General features: G+C 44.4%; 1 protein-coding gene and 1 pseudogene across 1 annotated transcript in view; one reads left to right on the top strand and one right to left on the bottom strand.

Moving 5' to 3' along the window:
* Window positions 1-4,639: 4,639 nt before the first annotated feature.
* RNF17 (ring finger protein 17) overlaps window positions 4,640-17,992 on the bottom strand; it is an 86,567-nt gene continuing 73,214 nt past the window's right edge. Inside the window, exons 29-34 of the mRNA XM_066621242.1 lie at window positions 16,955-17,071; window positions 15,612-15,771; window positions 14,067-14,202; window positions 7,278-7,467; window positions 5,698-5,798; window positions 4,640-4,719 (exon numbers count right to left, since the gene is read on the bottom strand). Coding sequence (XP_066477339.1) covers window positions 5,706-5,798; window positions 7,278-7,467; window positions 14,067-14,202; window positions 15,612-15,771; window positions 16,955-17,071 — 696 coding nt within the window. The 3' untranslated portion in view covers window positions 4,640-4,719; window positions 5,698-5,705. The remainder of the gene's footprint in view (window positions 4,720-5,697; window positions 5,799-7,277; window positions 7,468-14,066; window positions 14,203-15,611; window positions 15,772-16,954; window positions 17,072-17,992) is intronic.
* Window positions 17,274-17,393, top strand: LOC136646593 (5S ribosomal RNA; annotated as a pseudogene).

The following is a 17,992-nucleotide window of genomic DNA, read 5'->3' as shown; positions in this document are numbered from 1 at the left end:
TGAATTCAGTACACAGCTGAGGCTAAGATTAGAATGTATACACACAAGTCCAGTGGGTAAAAGCTGTGTACTATAACCATATATTTCTGAAGTCATACAGCAGTGGCTCTGGACCCCTAACTGCTTAGTGCCCTGTTGCTGTATCAGGAAATAATCCCTCTGTTTAGTAGTCATATTGCTTGCCATAGTTACTTGACTGTTTAATAAGAGGATGGATGATGGCACTAACTGAACCTTCTATACTTGTAAACCAGAGACAATTGCACATTATACAACTAGCCTGCATCTTATGTGTGACTGACCTGCCTGAACTCAAGGCTATAAAAGGGTACCCCCTTCCCCAACAGGGAAAAATAGTCTAAGTAGTGCAGGTAATTCTGCCTACAATGCCACTTCCCATTCATTAGCAGAGCAAACCTGAAACAGCAGTATGAAGCTGCTGTTCCCTCAGTCTCTGCATGTCTCTTGTTCTGAGCTTTTAGGTCTTAGATGAGCGATTTTCAACCTTTTTGATCTCACAGCACACTGACAAGGCACTCAAATTGTCAAGGCACACCATCAGGTTTGTCACAATTAACAAGGCACACCATGCAGCCAGTGGGGGCTCCTATCCCCTATTGGCCCTACTAATAAACGACCTTCCCCCAAATTCCTGTGGCACACCAGTTGAAAATGGCCCTCTTAGACAAATGCATTAAGGGAATTCCTATTATGCGGTTTTGGCTTTATGCTGACCTTGTATAACATGTGGACTGACTGCATTGAACCATCATACAATTTTCTAAAGCTCATTTTGAATGTGAGTCGAGGTATGCCCTGGTAACTGTGGATCCTCTATCTATGGTTTCATTTATCCACAGAGGGAGGGGGACCCCACCAGGGGTGAAATTCTTGTTTAAACTAGTTTGCTCTCTTAACCTCCAGCTAGCTTTTTTCCCTTAAAGGGCCAGGATGCTGAGACAGCCTTCTTCAAGGAAGTTTTAGGCTGGGTTAAGTTCCTAAAGGACCCAATAGGCTGGGGGGGGGGAGAGCAGGGGTTCTGCACACACCCACACCCATTAGGTAGTTTAAGCTCTTACCCCAGCCTAAAACTTCCTTGAAGGAAGGTCCTTTTAAGGGGAAACTTGCTGGAAGTTGAGGGAGCAGTTAAGGTCCACTTCCTGTGGCTGGTTGTTTAGAAGAGATGAGACAACCTAAAGTTTGCTGGGAGCTGCTAAACTTGTAGCAATCTACTTTAAAGAAGAATTTTGCCCCTTTCTGCTGATAAGTTTGAATGGGGGGGGGGCCTGGAACATAACCCGCACAGATATCAGGGCATGCCTGTCTGACATGGCATATTTAGGGAGAGAATGCAGTTAGACAAGCATGATTGGATAATCTCAGTAGCCAAAGCAGAACCTATTAGTGTTTCCTTAAGCTGTAGCTTCCTTCATAGAGCCTACTGTCTTGTGCTGCTTTTGTACTTAGATAAGCAATACTTAATACTCTAAATCTAGAGCAATTCTATCAAGAGCTACAGAGCAGTACCACCCATAGCTTAACATTCCCCAGAACCTACTGGATTACTACTGTTGGGTAAGATAGTGTACAGCTTGTGTGAAAACCAGTAGATTTTTGGGAAGACAGTGCTATATTCCTGCTGAAAGTATGTTAAAAAGGCAGCATGCTACTTTAAATATTAACATTGTGAATGTTCTAATGCTGTTTAGGGAAACAGCAACAGGTATTTTGGAACAAACAGGATATATATGGGAGGAATATGAAATACCTTAAGCTGAATACTATAAAGAGATGAGTGAAGTTGCAAGCGAGCATGTAAAAATCTCCCCTAAACTTGACATATAGTCACATTATGTATTAGCATGATAGTTCCAATTTCTACTAGTCCACTTTTCATACAACCCATGCACTGAAGATCTAGGATGGTACACTAGCTTGGGAGTTTGACGGAGTCAGAAGATCCAAGTTCTAATTCCTGTTCATTCATGAAGCTTACTGGGTGACCTTGGGCCAATTACCAACTCTTTGCCTCATCAACCTCAGAGGGTTCTTGCAATGACAAAGGAGGGGAGGAACCTTGACCTCATTAGAGTAAGTGTGGTATAAAAATGTGAAAAATACTTCAAAGCTCAAATGCAAATATGGCAACCAGAGGCAGAGCCTTTTTCTTACAATACTTAGGGTTGCAGCCCTGCTCCTTACTAGTAGGGTTGTCAAGATGCCCTGCTGGTTTTTATTTTATTCACAGCATTTAATTTCTATGGGGAAAAGGTTGATAGTCCACTCAAAACATAATTGAGGTATGGGCAAAATGTAGATCAGCAGTCACCAAACCATTGCTTTTCCAGCATGCAGCAGTCTATCTGTCCAGATACACTACTTTTTTTCCAGTTGATCTTCTGGAAACCTCTGCCCAGAAATCTGGGTGCAGAGCCTGCTGAAGTGACTATCGAGCCTGGGTTTGACTGGCAGGAAAGATAGGAGGCTACAGTGCAGAACAGAAAGTGACATGCCCAGAGGGCTTTACCAGCATACCAGATCTGGCCCGCACTCTATAGTTTTGCAGCTATTGATTTAGGTCATGGGTCTCCAACACATAGATGAACAGGCCTTGCTGAGGGAGAGTCAGCATGGCTTCTGTAAGGGTAAGTCTTGCCTCACGAACCTTATAGAATTCTTTGAAAAGGTCAACAGGCATGTGGATGTGGGAGAACCCGTGGACATTACATATCTGGACTTTCAGAAGGCGTTTGACACGGTCCCTCACCAAAGGCTACTGAAAAAACTCCACAGTCAGGGAATTAGAGGACAGGTCCTCTCATGAACTGGTTACAGGCCAGGAAACAAAGTGGGTGTCAATGGGCAATTTTCACAATGGAGAGAAGTGAAAAGCGGTGTGCCCCAAGGATCTGTCCTGGGACCGGTGCTTTTCAACCTCTTCATAAATGACCTGGAGACAGGGTTGAGCAATGAGGTTGCAAAGTTTGCAGACAACACCAAACTTTTCCGAGTGGTGAAGACCAGACGTGATTGTGAGGAACTCCAGAAGGATCTCTCCAGACTGGCAGAATGGGCAACAAAATGACAGACGCACTTCAATGTCAGTAAGTGTAAAGTCATGCACACTGGGGCAAAAAATCAAAACTTTAGATATAGGCTGATGGGTTCTGAGCTGTCTGTGACAGATCAGGAGAGAGATCTTGGGGTGGTGGTGGGCAAGTCGATGAAAGTGTCGACCCAATGTGCGGCAGCAGTGAAGAAGGCCAATTCTATGCTTGGGATCGTTAGGAAAGGTATTGAGAACAAAACGGCTAATATAATGCCATTGTACAAATCGATGGTAAGGCCACACCTGGAGTATTGTGTCCAGTTCTGGTTGCTGTATCTCAAAAAAGACATAGTGGAAATTGAAAAGGTGCAAAAGAGAGCTACTAAGATGATTATGGGGCTGGGGCACCTTCCTTATGAGGAAAGGCTACAGCATTTGGGCCTCTTCAGCCTAGAAAAGATGCAGGTCTGTTGTTACCTGGTGTGCTCCTTGGGGCATTTGGTGGGCTGCTGTGATTTACAGAAAGCTGGACTAGATGGGCCTATGGCCTGATCCAGTGGGGCTGTTCTTATGTTCTTTAAACCCTGATTCACAGGCCGGAAGCAGTGAGCAGCATAATAATCTTGGGCACTGGGTGGCAGTGACAAAGCGTTATCCTTCCATGAAGCAGCCTCTTATCTCTAAGCCCAATCTTTGCAGAAACCTGGGCCAGGAAGCCACTTCCCCTGAGACTGGGGGGGGGGGGCGCTAGCAGAAACTGCTGCCCAGCACACATTTCTGCAGATTGGACATGAATGGAACAGTAAGGCTTTGACACCACCACCAAGTTTAGTAACCTGATGCACCATAGGCCAGTTTGGAGGCTCCTGATCTAAACCCTACCTTGGTAACCTGTATGACTAAGTGAATAGCAGATCTTGGCGCTTCTATTGTGTTGTAGACTGCAGCCCATTTATGTAGTTCACTAGAACTTAACCATTAGAAATCAAGTGAACCCTACACATAAGAAACTACACAGGAGTTCATACAAGAATTTTCACTGGTAGCATCTTCATAGTGTAGTGTCAACACAGAAAATTGGAAGTACTTCCTTTTGAGTCAGATACTAAAGGCTAACAGCAATGAACTCAGCCTATGTATGAAATACGGGCATTGGATAGCCTCTCTGATCCAGATCTATCTGTTTCAGTGTGAAATGCAAAAAGGCTGTTTGCCACTACATGTGAATTTCCTTTTGCTAGATGTGGGAGGGTGTTGCTCTCTGTGGATATGCAAGTCAATTTCAAAGACTGTCTATTTAACTAGTTTCCCTGATGAATGAAATTAGGCCTCAAGGCTACAGGAAAGGAAGTGCTCTAACCTTCCTAAGTCAGCACATTACAGATCAGTAAAGTGACAAAGTCCGTCTCGCTGCCCCCCCCATCATTGTAAATTACTTTCTGGATACACTTGGACAACTCTATAGGGTGCAACATGAATTAACACAAGCAAGAATTGCTGTTTTATTTAACATCTTTCAGTATTTAAAGAACAGTGGAACAAAAAATTTTATTAAACATTTTACTGAGGTTTACTTATTATCTTCAGAAAAATCGCAAGAACTTCCAGCAAATTCAAATATGACAAAGCTTCTTCTCTATCCAAGCAAAGCTTTTTTTTCATCATTAGGTCTGCAACCAGAACAAGATGATTAAAAATTAGTTCCTTTCCCCTCGATTCATAGCAATAGAACCAAAAGATATGTGCTCCCATAGCAAGAGCCAAGTGATGCAATCAGCAGCACCCCTAGGCCACTGGTCCTACCCCATCAATCTTCAGTTATTATACCAGGCCCAGCTCCTCTCCCTGTCACTTTTCTGTGTTAACACCTGGCCTTAATTCTCAACTCAAGTTTACTGGCAACTCAATGCCGCCTTTTCCAGTACTGTCCCCTCCCTGCACTTTTTAATTTCCCTATTCTGTTCACCCCCCCACTTACCCCAATCCTCTCCAATAGCTTCCCTGAAATCAGTGATTTAATTTGAACCACAAATTAAGGCAGAATGCCAGAAATAATGCCAAGGTTCTACTCAAAAGATGTGCAGCAGCAACAGAAAGAATGGCTGTGCACATGCAGAATGCCTCTGCATTACCATTGAGCAATCAAGCTCAGCAATTACTCACTGGAGAAAAGGCTCCTGAGCTAGAGGCTATGGCTTCAAAGAAGGTACTACCTAGAAGACAGCAGGGTAAGTCAAGAGACCAACAAGAACAGCAAGAGATCCTTTGGGTCCTTTGTTGGATCATTCATATCTATCTCCCTCCCAGATGGCTCCTGGTCATGTAGTTGCACAATGACTCAGACTTGAACAAGAGACTTATTACAAGGCTTAATATTCTCTATTAAATTTTGCATCCTAGTTAATAACTGCAAGTTACTAATACAGATATATAAATCATGTTATGTCTAGTTTTCACTGTAACCACAAGGGTTTGCTCACTGCTTTCTGGAAAGGTTCACCAATGTTGGAATTCTCTCAACTCAACTGAATTAAGTGTTGCTTGCTCAGGCAAAGCTACTTCAGGATCTGCAAACTTCACAGTAAGAATAGTCTATTTTAACTACTGATGGCACAAAATGTCCGATGCTTCTATTCTGAAGCACTTACTTGTGTGACTAATTCAACTCTGCAAATCCCATTTCTACCAGCTCCATGTGAACCAGGTGTCCATCTCCATATAAAAACACAGTATGTTCTGGTGAGTGCATCTGAAATCAAGTTTAACAGCAATGTCAAAAGACAAAACACACAACCCAATTCAGAATAGAGGCAGGGTTTTCCAATTATTATGTGTAGCACCAGTTAGATACACCCAATCTGCTTGGTCTTCCAAATCTTCTCTGCTTATCAGGAAAGTCACCTTATTATAAAGGCATGACATATGCCTGGATTGACAACACCACATGCGGTTTTGTTTTTTTAAACCACCTGCCTTAAAAGTTAACTTTTTATTCTCTTGAGAAAAAGAAAGGAAGCCAAGGCTCAAGGCTTCCAATTAAGCAAGCCTAGTTCTCTTTAGCAAACCTCTCTGGAGCCTCATTCCATTTTGCAAATGTTTGGCAGAGGTCTGGTTTTTTAAACACAAGGATGTAATCCTCATTTCCACCTGAAACAAAGTGCTAGGCTACAATTCAGTGCACCATTACTTAAGAATAAGACCCATGGAAAGCAATGGGTCTACAGCCAAGTAAATAAGGTTGCAACTATATGTAGCTGCACTTGCTCATGTTCATTCCTTGTTGCTTCTCTCCACTGTGAATTGGATTGCACACTCCCAGTTATATGTTATAGGTTGAGCCTCTGGCTTCATATACCGGGCATCTTAAAGAAGATTTCAATTAATGGTTCTACAGTATGTTGTTTACAGTGCACTTACTCTTGATAATGATAGTGTTAAGTGCGCTAACTCTGATAGTGTTTACAAAAAGACTGATGGCCAGAATTTTAAAAATGAATAAAAATGTATCATATTTTACTATATTTTTAAAAAGTTAGAAACTGTACAGTTCTTGGGTAACAATTATTGGTAGGTTATTTTTCAGGATCTGGCCTCAGGTAAAACCAGACAAATATATAGTCAGACACTCCCAAGCTTAACCACCACCCCCCAACTTATCTGAGGGTCATAGAAAGTTTCATGATTTTTGGCTCAAAACCTGCCCTTGACTTATCTGTGAGATCAACTTATAAGCAAGTATCTACAGTAGATATTATTTTGCCCATTCTCTATTTTGAAAATGGAAATTGCTAGTTAGGGGCTATAATGAACATCCGGCACTGATGTTCTGTTTCCTAGCCCATCATTAAGCATCAACTAAAATGATGTGAGTAGATAGTCATGACTATATTGTGGTCACCAGGCTCCTTGGAGGTCACATTTTGCCCTGTTGGCACATTTAATGACCCGACTGTTCATAACATGCATTTTCAATGCACATGTTTCCACCACTATCCACACTACTGCAATGAAAACACTGGAGGGTGGTGCAACTGAAACCTTAGCAGGGACAAATGCTAAGAGTCCCCCCATCATGTTACTTAAACATACACATGGTTACCTTAAGCATTCAACACAGTATATAGTTCGGACCTTTCTTTAATTACTGCTTATCTAATGCTAGTTAAGATTTTTATGTGTGGGAAATGGAACAAATATAAAAGTAAGATGTAAAATGAGAAGAAGTTACCAGTGAAGAAGCAGAAAGACGTTTTCCTTGGAGGCATTCCATCATGGCCCACAATGCATCTAGGCTCCATTCAGGACAATAAGGAATTCTATCAGCTCGTGAATCACATAGAGCAGGTTTAAATCCAGCCAGCAGAACTTTGAATGCTTGAACAGGATATTGCATAAGATGGGAAGGAATCTGACGTAATCTGAGACAAAATTAAAACAGATTAAGATAAATAGCTCTGCAAGTAATTCACAAGTTATTCACCAACTGCAACCAAGATCACCAGAGGCATCCAACCACAAGGCGATCTCACAGATAAGGTTTTGAACTCAAAATTATGAAGTTTTCTATGAACTTAGGATAAGTCAGGGGTTAAACTTAGGGGTGTGTCCGAGTCTGACTAATTTTGTCTGATTTCACCTGAGGCCAAATCCTGAAAAATAACCTAAGTAATTGTTACCCAAGAACTTAACAGTCTATAATTAAAAATATACCATAGATACTCGCCTATAGGGCGATAAATTTGACCCAACAGATGGCTCCTGAATCTACCCTTTGCCTTATCTGTGGGGCCACTGGGGTCAGGGCTGTTTCAGGCACACTGCAGAGCAGCTGTGGTGCTGACACGCTACCTGCTCCCTCATTGTGCGGAGGGAGCCTGACAGAGCTGCTCAGCTCGCCTGCTGCTCCCCCCTTCCCACCTGGAGCAGGGAGCCTGATGGAGCTGTTCCACTCACCTGCCTCCCTTCTCGTTGCTGCTCCTGGGCATTGCAGTCCTGCCCTCTCAGGCTCCCCGAGCCCGGTCTCCTTGGTTCTGACCTCCTCCTCCATACCTGCTCATCTTCGCAAGGACAGGAAAGGGGAGCAGGAGGCTGGAGCGCGTCCCATGCATGTGGTCAGTGGGGCTTTCTCCCAGGAAAGAGCACATAGGATGGCAGCCTTTGAGCCTAAGCCTGTGCATGTCTACTCAGAAGTAAGTTCCATTATTGTCAATGGGGCTTACTCCCAGGAAAAGATTGTAGCTTGAAAATGGGAAGAGAAACGGGAGAGCTGCTTCTTCATGCAGAGTCTACAGCTCTGCATCTGCTTCTTCCGAGCAAGAGGGAGGAGGGGAGCCCCACACACAGCCTCCCTCCCTCCCGCCCCCACTCCTGCACTGCCTGCTTCTCTCTGCCCTTCAGCCCCAGCCCCTCTCTTCCCTCCACCAGCCTTCACTCTGTTGTACTGTTTTCTCTCCCTTCTCTTCTCCCTTCCCCACTGTCCCTCTTTCTCTGTCCCTTATTTACAAGCCATGCAGCCAGGGAAACTGAAGAGGAAGCCCCCTGACAACCTTGATCCTGCTGTAAATCAAGAGGAGGAAACAGCCCTCAGACCAGGTGAGCATGGGCTCGTTGCAGCCGCAGGATGCACCTTCCTTGAAAGTGGAAACACTCCCATCAAATGTCTCACAAACTACAATTCAGAGCACTATTACTTAGAAATAACACCCAGGGAAAGCAATGGGTCTGCTTCTGAGTAAATCTTCAATGGTCTTCAATCACTGGTTCATACATGAATTGATCACCAAAAATTACCTATTGGTGGGGCTTTCACAGTCAACTAGCTACCTCCATTCCTGCCTTGCTGGCCCTGCAAGGCATTCTGGAGCACCGCCATTATTCCATTCTCTTTCAAGTACCCCCAAAGGTCCTGTTGAGTGCCCCTGGGGGTACATGAACCCCAGGTTAGGAACCACTGTTAGTATGTTGTTTACAGTGCAGTTACTCTTTGATAGTGTTTACAAAAAAAAATGGTGAAGACCACAATTTAAAAGTTTATGAATAAAAATGAATCTTATGATCTTTTACTATATTTTTAATAAATTAGAGACTGTCAGTTCTTAGGTAACAATTACTGGTAGGTTATTTTTCAGGATCTGGCTTAGGCTAAAATCAGACAAAACTATAATCAGACACACACACCCCCAAGTTTATGACCCCGACTTATTTGAGGGTCATAGAAAACTCTAAGATTCTTGCCTCAAAACCTACCCTTGACTTGTCTGTGAGATCGACTTATAGGCGAGTGTCTGCAGTAGTTAATTATGAAAAACAAAAATATTGAGATAGCATTGTAAAAACATAGTATTAAAAGTAGTATATATAAAATACAAAAAAATATTAACAGTCTCTAATTTATTAAAAACTATGATCTCTCTCAGATCAGTGCTTCTCAAAACTGTGGGTCGAGACCTACTAGATGGGTTGCAAGCCAATACCAGGTGGGCCCCATTCATTTCAATATTTTTAGTATTAGACTTGATGCTACAATGGTATGGGACTGCATTTGGGGAAATGGTACAGATCTGTACTTTGACTGCTATGTACTGTATATTGGCCCATGTTTCTGTGGCATAGCAAAAACCCGGAAGTACTATGGAGTCAAACAGGTGGTCTCTCAGCTGCGGATCCTGGATCTGATTGGTGACTTCTCGGGTTGATCCCATGGCAGCCCACACAGTTTTCCTTTGTCTCCTGATCTCAATCCTTAGATCTTTGGCCATGTTCACTTCACATCCCAAGTAGATGTAGCTGTCAACTTTATCCAGGGTGGCACCACAGAATTGCATGTTGTCATTGTCTCACCATTGGTTGGTCATCCTCTGAGTTTTCTTCATATTCATCTCCAAGATGATAGCTTTGCCTACTTTATTCAGCTCATTCAGCATCTTGTTCATCTCCACTGTATTGTTGCTGATAAGCACAATGTCACCTGCGAATCGCAGGTTTGAGAGCTTCTTTCCATTGATCAACAGACCCTTATGGTCCCAATCAAGTTGGCTCATGGCATGCTGAAAGGCTGAGGTGAAGAGCTTCAGGGAGATGGTGTCACCATGTCAGACTCCTTTTTCAATAGGGATGCGCAGCTTGTGGTCAAACAATTGGATGGTTGTTGATGTCCTAGTATTGCATTGTTCTAGGCTGTTGATGTACAATGTGTCCACTTCGGCGTGCAGAAGTGAGCTGAGGACAGCATTGACATCTACTGAGTTGAAGGCCTTTCTGTAGTCCACGAACGTCAGTATAAGCAGCATCGTGTATTCTCGGCATCGCTCGATCAGCTGGATAATGGTGTGGATATGATCCATGCAGCAGAAGCCCTTTCAGAAGCCAGCTTGTTCCACTGGCTGGTATGTGTCCGATGTCGACTCCAGTCAGTTCAGGATGATCTAGGGAATTGATAGCAAAGTGATTGGTCGGTAGTTACCGATGTCTTTGTCACCCTTCTTGTGGATCAGGACCATTGGATTTTTCCATTGGTCAGGGATATTCCCAATCTCAAGGTAGGAGTTAAAGTGAAAGGCCAGCAGTTTGTAGATGCTTTCACCTCCTGCTCTGAGGAGGTCCACAGAGATTCCGTCAGGTCCCGGTGCTGTTCCCTTCTTCAGCGACTGATTGGCATTCTCGACTTCACAGGTGAGGATGGGCCATGGCTTCTCATCTGTTGGACACCTTGGGACAGGCACAGTGGATCGGTATAGCTCTGTGTAGAAGTTCGCTGCAATGTGTTCTATGTCTGCTCTTGCGGTTCTCGGCCTTCTGGTGCGAACCTTAAGGCAGGTGGTAACAAGTCGGTCAGTAAGGTCTCTTTGACTGCATTTCAGACTACCTCGCTGAGCAGCAGTTGAGAGGAGTTTCTTCTGGTACTCAGCAATGGACTCTAACAGCAATGCAGCAGGCCTTGTTGATGATGGTCTTCTGCAAGCGTGTGGCTGCTGCCATGCAAACCACCCACCAGGCACTTGAAAGATGCCTCCTTGGGATGAACTGCTGAAAGCAATGGCAACATGGTTTCAGAAGTCAAGACCTCCAGCAAGAATCCAAGATCCGTGGCCCGCTCAAGTACATGGCTTCTGCAAAGCACAGATGGGCAGGACATGTCATCCGCCAAGCAGACGACCGATGGAGCACCAGAACCACGCACTGGATCCCATACCATGTCAAAAGAACCCGGGGCCGACCGGCTACTTGCTGGTCAGATATCTTTTCCAGGTCATTTAAACAACAGGGCCTGCTGCACTGGACAACAGTCGCACTAGACCAAAAAACATGGAGCGAGTGTGGGCTACATTGGAAAGATTGCCAATGAGAATGAACCATCAATGTATGTACTATGTATATGCTTTTAATAATGATAGTCAATGGGACTTACTCTTGGGCAAGTGTGCATAGAATTGCAGGCAAGGATTGCTAAACAATGTCCTGCTCAATGATGTCACTTCCTGTCATGACATCACTTCTGGTGGGTCCTTACAGATTCTCATTCTCAAAAGTGGATCCTGGTGCTAAAAGTTTGACAACCACTGTAGATCATGATACATTTTTTTCATTCACTTTTAAAACGGTATTATTCACAACCTTTCTATAAACACTATTAGAGTAAGGCCACAATCCCATCCACATTTTCCTGGGAGTAAGCACCACTGAGTTTAATAGTACTTACTTCTGAGTAGACAACTGTAGGATTAGGCCAGTGGTTCTCGAACTTTTCCTGCTCACGCCTCCCCTGATCCTTGTAGCCTTTTGGCCACAGCTCCCCATTACAATACCTCACCTCAGTTACCCCCAAAATGGGGATGAAGGTGTTATAATTATACACTAGAAACAAGGCTGCCAGCACTCTGAGGCTGCAATCCTAACCACACTTACCTGAGATTAAGCCCCATTGAACAAAATAGGACTTACTTCTGAGTAGACCTGGTTAGGATTGTGCCCTGAGTTTGTTAGCAGCACACCTGGAGGGTTTGGGAAAGGGAGGGGGAAGTGATGAATTTGCAGGAGGGGAAGACTTTGTTTTGTGTGTATCTGCTAATTGCAAACTGAGACCTAGAGACTTTTTGGCTGGAATCCTAACCCCACTTTCTTGGGAGTAAGTCCCATTGAACACAATGGGACTTACTTCTGAGTAGACCTAGCTAGGATTGTGCCTTTTTCTTACAATAGCAGCCAACAGAGACACCCCCCTTCCCAAAAGGAGGCAGGAGGAAAAAAGGGAATGGGGATTATTTTTAATCGATTTTTGGAGACAAAGCCATCAAGAGTGGCTTTTTTTTTTTTGAAGGGGGAGGAAAAAGAGAAAGGTGAGGATCCTTGGTTAAGCTGACAGACCTCAAGCCTATGTAGGTCTACTCAGAAGTAAGCCCCATTTGAGTCAATGGGGCTTACTCCCAGGAAAATGTGGAAAGGATTGCAGCCACAGCAAGATTACAACTCAACCCCAAAGTAGATGGGGGCTGCTCACACACATACACCCAACATGCAGATGCCACCCCTGTTCCCCCCAGGCAAGATGGAGGGATGCAAGCTGGGGCATTTGGACACCCCCCTCCCCCAGAAGCAGGCTGGCTCCTTCCTTCCCAAGCAGCCTTGACCAATCCCAGGATGCCCAGGGCAAGGGGCACACTGAGAAATGTAGTCCTTGGGGCAAGGTTGCACATGAGATGCGACACCTCTGCCTGCCCAGCCAGCCTTCTCTCCCACCTCCCCCCACCATGTTTCACATGCCCTCCCAACCTCACACTGCCCCACCCACCTCATTCACAGCTGCAGAAAAACAGCAAGTCAGGAGGCAGAACATGCAGCATCTCTCCTGGAGATGCCCCTGGAGGCTAGCCAAGCCTCACTAGGGAGGCGGGACGCACAGATTGAATACCTCAGGATTAGGCTCTAAGTGCACTGTAAACAGAATACTAGTAGAATAATTAATCAAATCCTTCCTTAAGGGGCCTGATGTGTTAAGCCAGAGGCTCTACATATAACGTACAGATCACATAACTAGGAGTGTGCAATTCAATTCACAGCAGAAAAACAAACAAGGAATTACTGTGAGCATATGCAGCTGCACATAGCTTCAACCCTATTTACTCAGAAGTAAACCCGCTGCAGCAAGACGGACAGCAGCACCTCCTCCAGACCTGGGGGGGATTCCTGACAGATGAGCCTCCCTTCCCCCTGTGCCTAGCCAGTCCCCCCATCGCACCAGGAGCTGAAGAAGCCCAAGACTCAGTGGTGTGCTCAGTCCAGTACTCCCCTGCACCCTTTTGGAGGCCACCACGTACACTTCCTGCTGCAATCCTGCTGCCCACAGAGGGAGGGAGTGGAGCAGTGCAGCCTGGAGGCTGCCACCACTGGAAAACAGAGAGCATGCCGGACGCATCCTGCACTGCCCACTCACAGCTGTGGCAGGCAGGGGATGCACTGCCCGCATGCCAGAGAGCCCCTGGCAGAGAGTGGGCAGCACAGGGCGCTCCCCATGCATTCCCTGCCCTCTGTAGGTTCAGCAGCAGTAGTGGCAGCAGCCAGGACACCCCTGCTTTGCTCTGCTCCCCCCCCCGTGGGTAGCAGGACTGGTGAGAGTGTGCACGGTGGCTTCCGAGAGGCCGAAGAGGGCACTGGGTCAGCAGGCCACTCCTGCCCCACCTCCTACGGGGTTTCTCCAGCTCCCAGTGCTATGGGGGGGACCAGTCAGGCGTAGGCAGAAGGCACAGCTGCCAGGAACTCCACACAAAGCCCGGAGGAGGTACCACTTCCTACCTTGCTGCAGAGTCTCCTCCCTGACCTGGGCCAAGTGCAGAGAGACCCCTCGCCCTCTCTATCTGCCTGGGTGACTGCAACCAGATAAGACAAGGGGACAATTTCCTTTTGTTTTTTTGGCACAAATTTCTTGCCTTATAGGTGAGTATCTATGGTATCATACTAACGTTCATATTAGTTACAGGAATGGCAGTTTGCAAAACAAAGGTCAAGCAACTTAGCGGCTTACCTGTCAGTGGTCAACTTTTCTGATCCTCCATAATCTACGAACTCCACCAAAATGGTCAGAGGATTGAATTCCAAAATAGACAGGAGTTTTCCCCGATACCACAAGCCATCAATATATTGGGCAAGGCACGGCATACCTACAAGGAAAAGAAAGGACATTTAATTCAGCACCTAAACTCTATGAACTTTTGCTATGTTGCTGACTCTTAAATACTTAAAGCACTTTTCAGCAAAAAGTTACAAGTTACACAGCAAAATAAATGAAAAAAATCATTCTATATCCCAAGCAGTTCACAATCCAAATCAAAGACTTAGAACAACCACTGAAAGACATGATATGCCAGGATAAATAGAAACTGTTGTTCTTTTCCTGCTAAATATCAGACAACTGCCACTTCAAAAGGTGTCTCTGCCTAACAGGCAAGGTAATATTTAAGCGGGGTGGACAGAGTCCTCGGGTGGGGGGGCGGGTGGATAACTTGACTGGGAACACTGCACTCCGTGCCCACCACCTAGAAAGCACCTGCTGTGCTGCCTTGGGCAGAGGGAGCTGAGGCAGGAAGCAGCAAGCGAGGCAACCCTGCCTACCAGGCGCTGAGGCTCTCCACACTTTCCAGGGAGTAGGTCCCATTAACTATAAAGGGACTGACTTCTGAGTAAGGTAGGCATCCTTGTGGGTGCTGAGGGGATATTTTTGTAAGGTATATTTTTGTACATGAATGACTGGATTGTTGTACATTAAAAAAATAAGGCCTAACCCGAAAATAAGACCTAGTGTGTTTTTTTGAACAAAAAAATATAAGGCAGTGTCTTATTTTTGGGGCAACAGTTCAACATTCCTTGTGCACCAGGCATCTTGGAGAGGAACACACAAATTTTCACTTTGTTATAAAGAACAAACCAATGTGAATTCTTCCTTTCCTACTATTAGGCAGCAGACTGAAAGAGACAGAGGAGACAAAGGAGTGACTGGATGTTGAAGGTAAGTGATTAACACTGTGCAGCTATTCATCATACATCTGTTTTCAGAAGCATTGTCCCCCGCCCATGTGTTGCATTTTAATGAAGATGTGATTTAACATGTTTGAATATATTAAGCACTATGAATCAGATTAAAAACAATCTAAAATACAACACTATACAAATTTGGTGGAGTACGTATTACATGCTTTCAGAATAGAACTGCTTCACCCACAGTTACCAAGATTAACCACTACATAATTCAATCTGTGGAGGAAACTTAGTTTTTTCAATGCTTTTATAGCAAATACTGATAAACAGTTTTCAGTAGGTTGTGTGTTTCCTACTGGTCGCCAATGCAAGCAAGAGTGTGAGATAAGTTCTGTTTTTTAATAGTTTGAGATTTTTTGCTTTTAGCTATATAATTTGCATTTAGGCATTCTGGGTTTCCTAACTTTCCTTCCTTCTTCAGGAGGTCGTCATCTGGAGGAGGCCTCCTTACTCCAGAGTCCTTCGGCAGGTGGAAGACTCACTTCCACAGGACAAAATAAACATCAGGATACACCCTCTGAACATATTAGCCTACCTGTTCGAAAATCTGTTAAAGGACAGTAAGACTGTATGTTCTCATTACATTCATTCAAGGCTTCATCTAGAGCTTCAGAGTCTGAATTCCACCTCATTCCACTGACTCCTATATCATCATCCTGACTGGGATTGTCTGACTGATCAAAGGCAATGTACACCTGGGACAAAAAAGTGTCCTTATCAAAATTCTAGCAGTTTGGAGATGTGTTAGCAGAAAGGGCAGCTTTGTCCCATTTCCATCTCAACAGCTTAAAGTGGTTAACAAAATAACTATAAATACAATGAACAGTATTAAAGAAAATCAGAAACAGAATGGCCACAAGAGTCAGTAAACCACTTAAATACTCATTAACCCCCCCCCCGCACACACATGTGTTCATTAGATAATGTGAGAATAACTGTGTATTCATTAGATTATGAGAGATCATCTAAAGCCAATGAACATACCGTACCCTTTTAGGACCACATGACAAATTATGGTAAACATGTCATTGCTTCTTGTATGCTTGCTTTTATTTCCTAAATACCAGCCATTGGGGGTGTTGGACTTCAAAGGGGGCTTCCCTCCCAGGGCAAAGAGCCATGGGGGATCCTAGTGGTGGTCATGATCTGGTTAAATCCCCTCTTTCCTCACACATCAATCCTGCTGCAATGTGCCTATTCAGGCAACAAATACCTGTTTCATGTAGTATTTTAATATATTTTACATTGCTTTGCAAAAAACAAAACTAACCAAGTGGTTTACAACTAAGAAAAACAAAAACTAGAGTAATTAAAAGAACCAGACAGGAAAGAGAAAGCAGGCAAAAATCAAGCAGGCACAGGTCAATGACAGGCTTAATAGTACATATACTTTACAGAGCTATATACTTTGGCTCTAAAAGTAAGACCACATGCTTTCAGAGCCATTATCAGCCACATCCACTATGTGGGGTATATTACAGTGCAGCTTTATGAGCCTATTGAGCCCAACCCAATGGCTGTTATTTTTAATACAGCCTTAAAAGCCACTTTGAAAAATGATTGAAAAGAAACGTTGCTTGCACTCCTTGGAATATATTCCAAAAGTTATACCGATAAGAAAAATGTGATACTTGAAATTTATTTTCTACTAAGAGCCTTGAATATTCATCTTACAAAGTTATAACACTTTCCTACCCCTCTACTTCCCACCATAACTGCCCTCCTCCACCTATTTAACCAAACAAAAACAAGGCAAGCCAAAGCAGCAAGTTGGGTGTTCTGGGTCACGTTGCATTTGACTTGATCAAGTCTTTATGGACAAGGTGGGTTGTCTGACCTAAGATAATTATATTAAATGCATGCAACAACAAAGATTACCTTATTAGGCAACACAATGTGTGTTACTTTAACTGGAAAGAGTGCTCCAAGAACAGGCAGTGTTGGCAAAATATATGGTGGCAAAAGGGGCGTGTCTGCCTCAGATAGCATCAATTCCTAGAACAAATTAGGAAACAATGTTTGTAAAACAAAGGAAAGGTTTCAAACCTCCCATGGCTTTCAACCAACCCCATGACTGAGTTCTGGTCTAGAAACTGCCTTCCAATTATTTACCATACCCTCACCTGGGTTGAAAAACAAAAGCAGAACCCAGCAGGGGTCTTCAACTGGCAAGAGAGAATCCCTTGATTTAGGAATCCCATGCAGTAACTGTTACCCTGTACATGCCCAATCGCATCTGATCTCGGAAGCTAAGCAGGGTCAGGCCTGGTTAGTACTTGGATGGGAGACCGCCCGGAAATACCAGGTGCTGTAGGCTTATACCATAGTCTTTCGAGACTGAAGGTTGCCAACCATGACATAGGATTTGGTGGGGCAAAAACCTATGAAAACTGAGCACTAGAGTCTTGTGTGTTCTTTATTCTTTGCCTGTTATTCTGCCTTGCTGCTAGTCTGTGGAGTAATCACCAGCTGCTTCTGTGTCAACTCATCCTCATTCCAGTCTCCATCCAAGAACCAAACATGCCAGCCAGCACATCAACACCCACTTTCCTTCCTGGCCTTTTCTCCTTCTGCCTTTCTGAATGCCACAGTTAGAAAGTTAACTGTTGAGCCAGGGCAGGCCAGTCAGCTATCCTCATGGGCACTTCTCTTCCTCTCCAAGCACCCTAGCATCTTCCTTTCCAGAAAAAGTAGCTCAGTTGCCTTTCAGGTTATTCCCTTCTTGTATGCCAAGGGCCTGCTTTAAAGCCCTCTTTCCAACTTTGAAACCCCTCTTTGAACAGGAAGATCTGCGTGGTCAACAACTTGCCACCATAGCCTCTGCAACTCAACATACTCAAGCCTCTGAGAAACAGGATAAGTAACCTTGGTGCACAGTAACCTTGATGCATAGCACAGCCCTGCCAAGGACCCACC

This window comes from Tiliqua scincoides, chromosome 3 (genome assembly GCF_035046505.1).
Source record: "Tiliqua scincoides isolate rTilSci1 chromosome 3, rTilSci1.hap2, whole genome shotgun sequence".
NCBI classification, from domain to species: domain Eukaryota; kingdom Metazoa; phylum Chordata; class Lepidosauria; order Squamata; family Scincidae; genus Tiliqua; species Tiliqua scincoides.
Note: the sequence above shows the minus strand (reverse complement) of the source record. Positions and strands in the feature narration are given on the sequence as shown.